A 14269-nucleotide genomic window follows, 5' to 3' on the forward strand; every position below is an offset into this window, starting at 1 on the left:
GGCTGACCTTCCCACTGGGATAAGGATGGATTTCACCCTCCTGAGCTGGGGAGGGTCACAGCGCCCAGCTCCCCACCAGCTTAGACCATTTCTTTGCCAAAGTGACAGCTGTAAATAGACTTTTAGTGTCTGATTTCTACATCCTTCGGTATCTTAACTTATATTTAGCCAAAAAAAGTGACACGTTTATCTGATTTGTCGCTATTAATTTCCTGGTTCCCTTTCTATTTTCTTCCTCCTCTTGCAGATTCACTGGATTATGAACTGCAGTAATAACATTTCCAAACCAATTTTTCCTTTTTGAAAAGCTTTTGATATTTTATTATCACTCCACTAGTGCTGGGGTGCTGATTAGTCCCCTCTTTCCCTACCCTACCCAGCTCTATAAGTGCATGCAAACAAAAAGCAAGGGGGGGGGGAAAAAACCCAAACAAACAGAAACAAACCCTCAGCAATAAGTTGACTGATTCTGGCAGCAAGACAAATCTGGCACCACACAGCAGGCAGGCAGGGAGTTGCACTGCTCATCCTTTCGGTTTGTCGGTGTATGGGAATGCTGGACATCCACACACAAGGAGGGATTCGGCCGCAAGCGCTGCTCCTGTGACTGAGCCCTGCTGCTCCCCCCGCTCGGAAGATACAGGTAAAAATAGAGAAATGCTTTACCTAACTGGATTCAGTGAAAATATGAAGCAGTCAGGAGAAGCCTGGGCAGCCTAATCTTATTCCTAGCGGGCAGTGGAAGCAAACCACAGTGCCTGGGCTGAGAGCTCCTGTGCACACAACGCCCTCAGGTACCGTGACTGTTTGTGATCGTTTGCGTTACAGCAAATAAATTGTTACAAGTGCAGTGAAGATTTTTTTTTTTTTGGATACACTTTGTTCAAGTTGCCTTTATAAATATTTATTATTATTATTATTTGTATAGATATACCTCTCTGACAGCAGGCTTTACAGCAACTTTGAACCAGAACAAACAGGCAGCCTGGGTGCCTCCTTTTTAGCCAGACTGTATCTATTCTGTGTTACATGTTTATCTATAACCACCATGCTATGAGCTTATAATTTATTTCACAATGTAATTTACAGTTATATTACAAAAGCATCACTGTACAAACAGCAACTATGTAATATTGATAAAGCATTTAGGAACAGAACATAAATTTAATGGTTCAGATATTATAAAGTATTGATAATCTGCAGGAAAAAAAGTGTCTGTGTGAGCAAGCACAATTTATGATGGCAGGAACATAAACAGAGAATGTCTTTCTCTGTCAAACTTTTGTTAAGAGAACTTGACACCCCAAAATTCTTTTCTCCCCCACAGATGTCAGAAGACAACACAGACAAGGTAAAAATCAAACCAGCAGAAAGTTTTGAACATGAGAAGCAAAATATTTCTTGGCTGAAGAAAGGTAAGTTTCACTGAGTTATTAGTTACTGGTTTGTGTTCAGAGATATTTCGCATTTATTAATTTATTTTTTGAAAGAAAAATGCAAAAAAATACCCTATAGGCTTAAATATGACCAGAAATTTCTACCATACGAATTCCATCACTTGACTTCTACGCAACGTGCACATACAATTTTTTACGCTGCAGAAAGGCCTAAATTACCAAATTTTAAAGTAACCTGAAAGCTCATTTTACTAATATCCTCACATTCCTGGGAAAATTTTATTTGACCTGAACTGTAAGCCAGTAAGAAGTATGGATCATCATCTTAATTCTGATGAAAAGTTTTCAGTCACTTAAATTGTTACTGAATTAGATTAATATTAATTTGATTTTCTCAAATACAAGTAAAGGTTAAGTCTGAATCTTTGGATTTGGCAGTGTGTTATCTGAGAATAAAGTAGCATCAGTTGTCAGCGGTTTGTATGTATAGAAATATAGAGTCTCAAAAGTGGAGAAGTCATGAAAGACAAGTATGGGGACCTTTCCAGTTTTAAAGGTTGAAAAATAACAGGAGTTGAGTAACTCATTTGCAACAAATACCAGTATTTCAGGTGCTACATTTTGTTTGTTTAACTACTTTAGAAGGAAAAGTCATGAAATTGTGAAGATTTTCATATTGCATATTCCTGTACACATGAAGAGAGAAGTTTCTTAGGATATTTTCTTGCTGAAAAAATAGATTTGCCAAGTTAGGATATGGCTTATTATGTGTTTATCTATGTTTGTTGGTCATAGAAGAATCACTTTATTGTATGTCATACAGACAAGTAGCATTCTAATTAAATAGAATTTCAAAGCAGACAATCTCAAGGTGCCCAAGATAGGAATTAAATATTCATAGTGTGGTGCAAATTATGTTTTTTAATTAGAACAGTTATATGCTAATCCTAACAAAAGTATTTTGGAAAGATTCAACAAGTGACCTCATATTTTGAAACATTAACTGCGGGGATATTGTGGAAAAGGCTCATTTTTAGCCACTGTTATATCATCTGTGAAACGTGCATCACTATTTTAAGCTCATGCAGTTAATTGTACATTAGATATTTTAGCTGCAAGGGAGTTTGCAATACAGTAGGCCTGAAATAATGTCCCTGCCTTGCAGCTTTCCTTGTTTATGCAGCGTTTCTGCAGAAATGAAGCAGACCTGATAGACCAAGATGAAGTTTTGCTTGGCTGGACACTCAAAATCCTCTGCTTGCAAGGGGTCAGATAACTTCAATAAAAACTCTGCAAGCAGAAGCTTTGTAGTTTGAGCATCAGAGAGAGAGAGACAGCTGAGTGAGGTCGGGGTCTAAGCCTACAAGATAGCACTGGACTTTACCCTGCAAACAGCAAACATGTAACTGAATTGAGTATTTATTCCATCATAGGAGATTAGGACACAAGATATTTGCAGTTTACAAAGGGGAAAAAAGGTACAGAGAACTGTGACTGGTCCACGTCTATGAGCAGGGGCTCTCACAGTCCCATATTGTTATTTATCCTCTGCTCCAGACCTGCTCCAGGAGTCAGGTGCCATCCCTGCACATTCCTGAGTTCATTTCACTGAGTGACACTAATTCACAATGGTTTATTTCTCCATTTCCTAAGGAGAGACAGCATCCAAAGTTTCTAGGTCATTACTAACCTTTGATTGTTCTGTACTTGGAAGAGCTATAATCTTTCAGAAAGAGCCAAGTGTTGACTATTGGTACATCTTTCAATAGTGCCACAGAGAGAATTGGAGCCTTGAGGGTCTTGTACAGCAGCTGAGTCAGGAAATAACAGAACTTGTCTCGTGAGGAAAGCAAATTTTCCTTGAGAATATGGAGATTATTTTATCTAATATTGAAGTTTACTTTTAAAAAAATTTGTTGTTGTTTCTTTGCTTTAAGCACTTCTGTGGTATGCACCGGGTTTTTAGAATATGGTGAAACAAATTGTCTGGAGCAGAAGCTTAACTTCTATGTTTAAATGTTTTAAAAATACCTCATGTATAGATTTCAGGCATTCCAATAAACAACGAATTGTGGAGAACAGACTTATACTGTTTCCATCAGGCACAGTAAGAAGACTATATGTTCTTTTAGCATCCAGTGTTAAAGAAAAGTTATTTTTATTCATGGCTTTGTATTGATTATTTGTTTCTTCTAAAAGAAACAATCATGAACCACATAGTATCAGAAATAAACAAAAAGATATAGACTAGGCTGTGGCTTTAATGTCTTTCCTAGACTTTATTTTTTCCTAATGCTTTGCAAAGGAAAAGCTTATGGACTGGTAGTACAGTGGGTCAACACCAAAATAAGGTACTTATCACTTTTTTTAGTTGTTTTTCAACATCATAAACTGCTTAGTCAAGGTGGGGTGGGATTTTAATCTGGCTGCCAGTTATTTATCATCTCCTTTTTCTTGGATGAAGATAGTTCACTTCTGTCTTGAAGCATCTAAAAGCAGAAATCAAAACCTCATTCTGAGGGAAAAGTTCTTCCTCAAAGGAAAAGAGAAACCAAACCAGCCTTGTGAAAAGTACAGAAAAACAGTAGTTTGGCAATATAGGATTGTATAGATGAGAGTTAAAGATGATACAGGGAAAAAAATAACATTGCGCAAGTCTACACAGTCTTGGAGAGAAACATGTACATAATCATGGCTCCAGTTTGTATTTTTTTAAGAGGATAATGTCATATTTGCCTTCTCCTGTTGTTTCTTGCTTGTCCTACAAGCCTTTTTTTTTTGTGAAGGATAGTCTACAGGACCTAGCAGATCACAGAATCAAATAATAATCAAAATGTACATGGGGGAGCAGACTGGTAAAAGCGTGCTCTATGTTTGCTTAGAGTTTAAGGAAGTCCTAAAACATCTCTGTACCTCTTGAGGCACTTAGCACTTAAGTCTACATGTAGATAACATGAGAGACTCCCTGGCTTGAAAGTGAGAACAAGGACAGTGAAATGATCACAGTTCTATACCAAGATGTCTCAGGGTAAAGAATATATATATATATATATATATATATATATATACACACCAGCAGTGTTTTCTGATAGTATGGAATATTCTTCAGACTGTTATTTCTAAAGATGAGAAACCCTGCATTTTGAGGTTATGCATCAGATCATCACATGTGAATCCACCAGAATCAGTATGAATGAGCACTGAGAAAAGGCAGTTCTGCTTGTCTGACCTTAGCACTGACTGATGAGAACCAACCCAAGGAAAGCCTGGGACACAGGAGCAAAAGCAGACAACGACTCCTATTTTGTGTAGGAGTGGAGGTAGTTATGTCTTCTTGCTTCCTCCCATGAGGGAGAGCTTATTGCTGGAGATGGGAGACAGTTTTGGACAGAGATAGAGTTTCCCACACCAGTACCTGTAAAACCTCTGGGCAGAAGGGAACGCGAGTTCATTTGCAAAGAAGCAGTTGCAAAGTTATCTGCCACGAGAAACTAGAGCAGGAATCCTCAGTGCATGTGTTAGTCCTACTTATTTGCATTTTGCTCTGAAAAGCAACAAAATAACAGAAATGACAGTGTATAGAATATGAATATGCATGGATAAGAAAAGAACGACCAATGTAACTTGAAGGTAATATTAGAGAAGTGTCCTCTGCAGGGGCTTCTGTCTTCCATGCTTCAAGTCCCTACAAGACTACACAGGCAGATGGTCACAGGAAAACTGGGAAGAGTTTTAAACTAAAAGAGGAGAGATTTAGATGAGATACTAAAAAGAAATTCTTCCCTATGAGGATGGTGAGGCCCTGGAACAAGTTACCTAGAGAAGCTGTGGCTGCCCCATCCTGGAAGTGTCCAAGCCCAGGTTGGACAGGGCTTGGAGCAGCCTGGAATAGTAGAAGGTGTCCCTGCCCATGGACAGGGAGTTGGAACAAGATGACCTTAAAGGACCCTTTCAACTCAAACCACTCCATGATTCTGTGATGAGATATGCAACAAGAAGATCATCACACCCCAAGCAAGAGCATGGGCTCTTAATCAAGCACAGTTACTAGAGGGCCCTGTAAAATCTGGAAGCTACACAAGATATGCCCTTTAGTGGGGTCAAGAACGAGCAATACTCCCAAGGGCTGACTCAGGGATGGTCCCACTTTGCCCAGCACAGCCACAGCCTCTTCCACGTGGACCAGGGGCTCTTTCCACCATGGCAGTGATTTAGTGCCAGATTAGCAGCCATCTGGTGGAAAAGGAGGGAGGTCAAAGCAGAGCTAAATTCACACCAGCCTCAGCATGTGGCTTTTGGAGTTCTTTACAAACAAATCTCTTGGTATCACTTGATGATTACAGCCATATGGATACGTGGGAGCAGGCAGGAGCTTATCTACTGACATAAAGCTATAAAAGGTGACACTGATTTTGCACAGAGACCGCAGTGGTCTGTTCACTATTTCTACGTCCATTGCAAACGCAAGGGAAAATGTGTGAGGGCCTCACACTGCCCTCCCATGGTTTCATCCAAAACTGGCCACGGCAGCCCAGGAACGCAGATCCAACTCATACAGAAATGAAATTTCATTTCAGGATATTTTCACACAAAGCCCTCCTGTTTTATGCTGCCCAGCTGTGTACACAAATGCCCTCCATATATAACTTCCAGTGAAAAGTTAATGAAATGGCTTCCTTGCTCTCCTGCCAAAAATATAACTGAAATTCTAATCTCAAGACTTTCTCCAAAATAGCCCCTTTCTGCACTAAAATTCTCATAAATCAGAAACATTTTTGTCTAAAATAAGCCTGTATTCATTGTCTTGCAAATAGTAAAATGTCTAGCCCCAATTTCTCTAATCCACCGCTCTAGCCAGCGGATTTTTGCTGTGGGGTGAAATTCAGCCCTGTGCTGAGGGTCAGTGCAAGGTCAACACTTAAACCATAAAATAGGGCTTAAGTGGTAAATAGAGTCTCTGTTCAGGATTATATTTCACCCCTTAAAAGGACTACATTTCATATGAAAAGGGAGATTTACTCATATCATAGACCTGCCTGTAGTGACATTATTCAAATAACACTTTATTCCAATATTAATCCCATTGGGTGAGATTGGGCCACATTTCTAAGAGTAGTACATCCCAGCAGACTATTCCTGATTGTACCACACCTAAACATCCCACAGCCTGGCCCTGGGGTTGTATTCCTGGGGGTAAGAGCAAAAGCTTTCTACATGGCAGCACTCAAAAATGCCTTTTCCCTGGAACACACCTCTCTTTGTTACCCAGGGGCTTTGAGAGACTTTTACAAGCAGTGATAAAGCAGGAAGGATGACATAACACCATGAGACTGGTTTTGCAGAAGGAAAGTTGTCCTGGAGACACTCAGGGATTTTCCCAATTCTTTCACCACCTTCCAGTTTTATACCTGGTTTGTGGGGGCTGGAATAAAAGTACAAGGCTTGTACCTCTCAAGGCTGAGACTATTCACAGTAGAGTGTTTTGATCTGACTTTCATCCCTGTGTTTAGGGAGCTAAATGACATTTTTAGAATTTCTTTTTTAAAGTCTCAGAAGTCAGTGAATGCAATTTTACATACACGCTTGGACACTTGTTTCCTGAATCTTGCTGACTTGGGTCCAGAAGCTTTTTTCACTCTCTTCTTTCAGCCTGAATTAAGTCATTGCATTGAAAAGCTTTATAGGAGACTGATAGCAAAGAAAGACTTCTCAGTTTCATGTAACAGAAAATGCCAAATGCTTCTAAGATGAATGCTGTAATCCAAGCAGACTGTTTCCAGATAAGAACACCACACACATACAGAAGAAAAAGCACATTTAAAAACTGATGACAAGGATCCCAGGGGGCTCAAATTCCTGGAAGATGCCTTGTCAGCCTCAGGACTATGACCAAATGAATTAATGAAGACAACTCTTGCTTTAAGTTGTAAACCAGCAGATTTAAAGACTCTTCCAATGGCAAGGGAGTATATGAAATCCGCAATGGTCCCAAATCACCACTTCTAATTACAGTGTTATAAACTGAGGGGTCCTTGATCTTTGAGCTGGTAGATCCTTGGAGATGTAAGACTTTGGATGTACAGTAAAGATAGAGATACTTCTCTGGGTCATAGGGTTAAGTTTAAAGTCACACTCCTATGCTGGATATTGATCGCAAAAATATAAGTGAAGGTTTATTTAGGTTTGATGGCCTTAAGTAAATTTGTTCAACAAAGGAAAATTCTATTTCATTCAACTGCCAATTCTGGGGAAGACCTTAAGATATTGTTTCATTCACTCCTGGAAGTTTTCCAGACCAATTCTATTCTTTGCTGTACTTGGGCAAAATATTCAGAATTTTGCTCTCAGTGGTATAAGTAGAGCAAAACATAAAATAACCATACAGACACTCCCTAGTTGTTGAGTTTCTTGGCAATATAGATGTTAAAGCAGAATCCACATATCCAAGGGCCTCAATAGCACTTCCTATTTAAGATGGCAAATTGGTGCATGGAAAATCTTAGCCTAAGGGTCAGTGTCAAAGCAATGAGTAATTCCAGTAAAGCAACAGAGCTGCACTGGCTTGCAAAAGATTTGATCTGTCCCAGTATGTTTAAGACAGATCCCTCTAATCATCTTAGAGCATCATTGCAGCAGGAGGAATGAAACCATGTCTCATTTTACCACTTCAAGTCATAGAGGGGAGGGTCAAATGCCAAACTGGTCTCCTAGATCTAAGGCACTACAAGCCAGAAAGATGCCTGTACTAAACAGAATTTAGTAACCTGATAAAGAAAATACAGAATAAAAGCACTAAATATTTTAGAAGCTTCATAATTTGTAGCATCTGTTTGTGTGACTGCTCTCTGTCAGGATTGTTGTTGGCCTTAGATTCAATACATGTACCACACTCACAAGAGTGGGTTGTTTCTCTTCAAGGTAAAAGTGAAGCCCAGTGTTGCTTTCTTTGGTCAACTTTTTTTCTGAAAGCTCAAAAATTAATTATTATTTGTATTCCTTCTCATCTGGAGTAGTAACACAAATGAACTGAGTGATCTTTAAGGTCCCTTCCAATGCATTCTATGATTGTAACACACTGCTAAGCACAGGCAGCGAGGGATTTGAGACTTGTTCGTGCCCAGTCCACCAGCAGGGATCTCACCACCCTCAGGTAGGTGGAAGGGACTAGAGCATCTCCTCCTGCACAGCCTCAGGAGCAGTGACTGATGAAGGAGCCCAATGCAGGTGGAGCAGCTCTAAGTAAATTTGACTGGTCCTTCTCCCTATTCCTTCCAGTGTTTTTCCTACTTTAATTCCTTGTTTCCTCACCTCTCCCATCAGCTTGGTGCTCCCAGTTACCTGATCCTCTGCATGTACTGTACAGAAATTGAATCTGTGAGTCTGGTGCCTGCCGGGCAGAAGGGGATATACAAAAATTAGGTTGTGAAGCCCTCAGTGTCAGCTGAGTTCCTGAATAACTCTTACTACTACTGAGATTCATCTCTTCAAAGAGAATTGCACAAGGCCTCTTTACCACCTAAGTGATATTTAAGTGCTACAGTGATCTTTGTTATCCTCCTAAACTAAATTAATTTTTATTTTGTAGGAGTCAAACAGTCTCTTAGGGTCTCTTGATTATATAGTCTCATTCTAATTTCAGTATTTAATCTGAATAAACACGTTAGAAAAACACAGACACAATTAACTTAATCATAAATTCAGATGGATTGTTTATTATCTGTCTACTTAATGTGCTTATGATTGCAGCAGTTAAACATGATAATGTTTTCTTCTCTCACACGTAAATGAATATACACAGCACAGAAACATGCACAGGAAGAAAAACTTGTGCCTGAATATGTCAGCAGACTCCAGAGATAGAGGAATAGATGCACCTCTCACTGCTGTGCTCTACAGAAAAACAAACATTGCCACAATAGTGTTGAGGCATCAAAGAACTGATTACTGACAGATTATGTTCTCCTTGCTGAAATATGTCTACAAACAGTTTCAAAAGAAAGAAGATGCTACTGCAGCAGAGATGCAGATGGGAACATTATTTGGCTTATGTCGTGACACCTGGAATTTAAAAGGAGTGTAGATTTTGGGTCAATAAGACCACTTGAGATCTTCAGAGTAAAATACAGGTCAAATCAGTATCTTTCAACTGAAGAAAACTCAGATATCAGAATTAGGGAAGATTTTTTTTTTCTGTGTGATCCTTGTCAGGATAGTTGTCTTAAAAAGAAGTTAAGCACTTTTAACATCAAGTTGTTTTGTTACTCACCCAGGGCAACTAACACATGTGCCAAAACACTATCATGTATCCACAAATACTTAGATGCCAAAATTAAAGTTGGAATATGATTCTTCCTGTTCTAACAGCACATTGAATGTGAATAATTATTTCAAGCATGTGTTCAAGTTAAATTAGTGATTATTACTAGGATAGACTTTTCTCTATCATTAGACTAATTTTTTAATGGCCACAGAGTATATCATGATAAAGTTATATTTGACTTTAGAGTGTTCAAGTTTTAACTAAGTTTAAAACACACTACACTTTTCCTTTCCAAACAAGAACTGCTGAAAAGTGTCTACTTTGATAGTACATGGGCAAAGGGGAAGAAAGAGGAAGATAAAAGAACAGAAACTCAAAAGTCAATTCAAATATCTTCAGTGTCATTTTCTTAACTATTTCCCTTATTTATAAACACTAAGAAAAACATAAAATTCTATTATAAACTCCTTTTTTCCTGATTAAAAGAAAAAATTGTATGTTATTGGAATTTTAAGTCTCTGAAATCCATGCTTCTATTCCAAGAGTAGGCAAAACAATAGAAGACATGGTGAGAAGTAGGGGAAGAAAGCCAAAAGAATCATAGGAAAAAGCAATTATGGCACCTGGTAGTCATTCTGGCTGGATGACGTAGTGACCAAATTTATTGTCAGCAGATATTTTAAGTGCTTACTATTTAAAAAAATACTATTGCTATTATAAAACAAGCCATATAAAAATGTAGCATAAAGGATTTGAAATATATCCAATTCAGCTTCCAGCTAAGCAATGATTTTTTTTTTCTAGTTAATTTATGATTTAAATAAATAAACAGCCTACGAGCTTCAGCAAGGTAATCACTTCACTCACACTCTTGGTTCCTGACTTTATGATCAGTCCTGTTCCATTAGAGGTGGTAATCATCGAGCAAAGAAATTCCAAACAGCAGTGGAAGCTTCACCAGTTCTGATTTGGAGGGAATCACCAAGAGTTGTAGAAGGATAGTAGAGTCCCCGTGCCTTAAATTTTTTTCATAAAAAAATAAATAAAATATAAAACTAAGCAGTGGTTTTTACAGTATGACACAGCAGTATTACTTGCATTAGGCCAATTTACCACTTATGATAGCAGTAATAGCACTAAAAGCCAATAAAAGCGGTCTGTTCGTTCAGAGATTGGCTTTTATGGCTTATTCTAAATATTATCAAGTGAATCAAAAGCTGTCATTATAGTGTCTAAAAAGCCTTCGTACCTTGTAAGCAAACAGTGTGACTTTGACAAATAATCATTAATATGCCTGTGTGAGACCAGGCCTAGAAGAGAAAGAAAAAGGAAAACCCAATATTTCACTTTACATAAATCATTAAGATCATTTCAGTTAAATTTCACACAAAATAAAACAGATTTATATGTAAAACGCTATAGTTTTCCCAAGTTGGTGTTTTGGTGTTTTTTTTTTTAAATCTCTGAACATTTTCAAAAAACAAAAAACTTATCTGATAACTGAGAATGGATGATTGAACTGTAATGATGTATCCCCATCAGCTTTGGGAAAATATACGGTGCACATGTCTAGTAGTGCCCTTTGGGCCACATCTAACCTACCCTTCCCTTGGCTCCCATCCTGCCTGCCAGACATGGCTTCTCCCTTCCCTCCTGCTCCATAGCCTGAAGAATCTTGCAGGTGTGTTAGCAAGGTCACATCTCCCACAGCCAGGTATCCCTGTTGGCTCCTTAGTGCCCTTGTTTGTTTTGGAGCCCCTTGGGTAGGCATTAGCCCCTGGGCTAGCTGGAGACAAGGTAAGAAGATGGCCAAGGTGGAAACACAGCAGGAGCTTCAGGACACCACGTGGGATGGGATGTCACAGGTGGAAAGGGTGGGCACAACACCCTTTCAGGGTGCAGGTACTGAAAAGGTTGGTACAACAATTTGACTATGTAGTAAAGGCTTTTCTCAATTAGAGAATTTGGACTGATGAAACATTAACTAGACTGACAACAAAATCTTAGCTACACAACACTGTGTGCCCCTTCTGCCCGTAAAGAGGTTTTTCAGTGCAATGTCAGCAAGACCAGGACATGCAACCACGGCAAGAGCCTGGGACAAGTTGAGCACCCTGGGCCAGGCCTGGTCCCCTGACAAGTGACCTTGACTACAAGCCTTGGGCAGTTGGCTCAAGCATTCCTGCTCCCCCAGCTAGTGCTATGTCTCCAGGAGTTTCTTTGCCCGTTCTATTTACAGTTTTGGGCCCCCCCTGGAATGGCAGGGCAGCGTGCCTGCAGTTGACCGCGTTATGTGATATGTTGTACAGCTGCACGGAGTGCATGGACCAGCAGGAACATGTGGTCTGCACTGCCAGGGGAATTATCCCCCCCAACACAGCCTTTTAAGGGTCACGTGTGTTTAGCAGGCAATTTATGTGAGCAGAAAACCAACAGACCTCCTGCTCCAAGCTTGTGATTTCTTTGGCTGGCTTTTTCTCCCCCTAAAGAAACACTACATTAACAGCGAGGTAGGAAGACCCCAGGTAAAAACTGATGCACCAGGTTTTGCCTAAAGTACCCTAAAGCATGGTAGGAAACCTGTTAGGATTTACTATGTGCTTGTGTTTATCTAAGAAATGGGGCAGTCAGTTCTCTAAGCCTACACCAAGTAGAGCTGCTTCCCTTAAAATACTCCCACTGAATTATGGGTTTGATTATTTCAGCATCAGGAAGGAATGAGTAGGTGAGAGCTGTTTATCTACTTAGAATCATAGATTACTTTGGGATGGAAGGGACCTTAAAAAGATCATCTTGTTCCAACTCCCTGCCATGGGCAGGGACACCTTTCATTACACCAGGTTTCTCCATCCAACTTACAAGAATAAAAGGACTTTGGTCCCTTTATTTGGTCCCTCCTCTTTCAGGCAGAGTTCAGCAACTACAAAGGTCCCTCCCAGACCCAGGACACAAATTGAACATCTGCCCAGGCATAGCTGGCTCAACAGCTGGTCCAGCCATCAAGACCTAGAGAACATAAGCTGCTCACTGAAATTAATAATATCAATGTTCCTCTTCTGTTCCCCCTAACAGTACTTTGCAGTGCTGACTTCAGTCCCCAGCTTTCCTATAAAGTGGTAGAAAAAGGTTTTGTCACTCAAAGATTTGAGTGGTTTGGTCTGTTTGATTTTCAGGTCACAGGTCTGCAATGTATGATTTCATCACATACAGTTTTCCTGTATTATTTTTTCCCAAGGGTTCAATCCCCCTATACTTTAGCTCCACCTTCATCTCTGTTACACTCAAGGGGGTTTTTTATTGCTGAAGAAAATCCGAGCACAGGACTCTACAGGTTGCTGTGCAACCTGAAACAACCTATGCAAATGCTGGCCTAAAGCAAACATCAGATATGATTCTTTAGACCAGGATTTCAAGAGCAAAGTCACCAGGATTGCCTGAAGTTCTTAGGCTTATTCTTGGGCCTGTTGCTGAACCTGCTTCTGACAGAATAGGAAGATGAAGAATTAGAGGCCACATCTTGGCTATAGCGTTGCCCTGTTTCTAATTGCTGGTGTAGCCAAGAAACTGGATCCTTCCTTCCACTTGAGACCACCTGAAGAAATACATTCCTCCCCCCCAAACTTTTCCCAAGAGCCCAAAACTTGGCTTTAATATAATACATATTTTCCATTTTTCCTCCTCTAATGAGATGCATTGATATTTTCACCTGCATGTTCTGTATTTTGTTAATGGGAAATGTTTCAAACACTGTGTGGTAATGGGATATGGGATTATATATTCATTAATCTCAAGAGCACTGTGTGGACCATACCAGTAAGTTACAAGCAAACTGGCAGCACAAGGCTTGAGTTCTGGCAGGAGATCTCTTCCAAACCTGCCTGTTAGGCTGCATTTGGCTCTGCTCTAAAACTTTATGCTGAGCTGTAGCTGCTTGGGTCAACTGTGCTACAAAAACTGCACAAGTGCTGTGCTGTGTCAAAAACACAGTGACTTGGTGGCCAAGGAGATGCACTTTGAGCAGCTGACCATTATGGTTTGTTGCATAATATAGAAAACCTTGTTAGATCCAGAGAGAATGGCAAAAAAAAAAAAAAGTGTTAGTCATAGTGTGCTTCCATCAACAGAAAAACAGCTCTTTCCGCTCATAGAGATTGTATTTATATTCAGTGATGTCTAAATCTATCTGTATGTGAGTTTACCTCAGTAAGATACAGTCAAATACATCCTCACCTTCTCTTCTGCCACAGTAGGTCAGCCTAGAGCTTCCCATGTGGTGGCTTTTACTGAAATGAAAGGCATTTTTTGCACAACTGAAAGACTGTCACTTGAAGATGAAAAAGCCTGTTTTACCCCCCTGAGGGAAAGTTGGAGAAAGTTTCATGGGTTTGCCCTTTGTAATATTCAGGTTTGTCTGCAGCAAGAAGAGGAAATAAAAACTAATGGAAAGAGACATTTCTCCTTGGATCAAAGCTGAATTCTTCCAAGAATGCATTCCCAGACTGTACTCAGGAAAAACAGTTGTGAGGTCAAATGATTCACAACATCCAGCTCTGCTCAGGCACTGTATTTTCCCTTATCTGGTAAAAAACAACTGACAAATTTTCAGTTTTCT

The 14269-nt window shown here is 39.7% G+C and overlaps 1 protein-coding gene across 1 annotated transcript in view; it reads left to right on the plus strand.

The window, feature by feature from the left end:
* Positions 1-444: 444 nt before the first annotated feature.
* MDFIC2 (MyoD family inhibitor domain containing 2) overlaps positions 445-14269 on the plus strand; it is a 43291-nt gene continuing 29466 nt past the window's right edge. The window contains exons 1-2 of the mRNA XM_051788909.1: positions 445-643; positions 1328-1415. Of these exons, the coding sequence (XP_051644869.1) occupies positions 1328-1415 (88 nt within the window). The 5' untranslated portion in view covers positions 445-643. The remainder of the gene's footprint in view (positions 644-1327; positions 1416-14269) is intronic.

This window comes from Manacus candei, unplaced genomic scaffold (assembly GCF_025592945.1).
Source record: "Manacus candei isolate 608988 ecotype Guabito, Panama unplaced genomic scaffold, ASM2559294v1 h1tg000025l, whole genome shotgun sequence".
Classification (NCBI taxonomy): Eukaryota; Metazoa; Chordata; class Aves; order Passeriformes; family Pipridae; genus Manacus; species Manacus candei.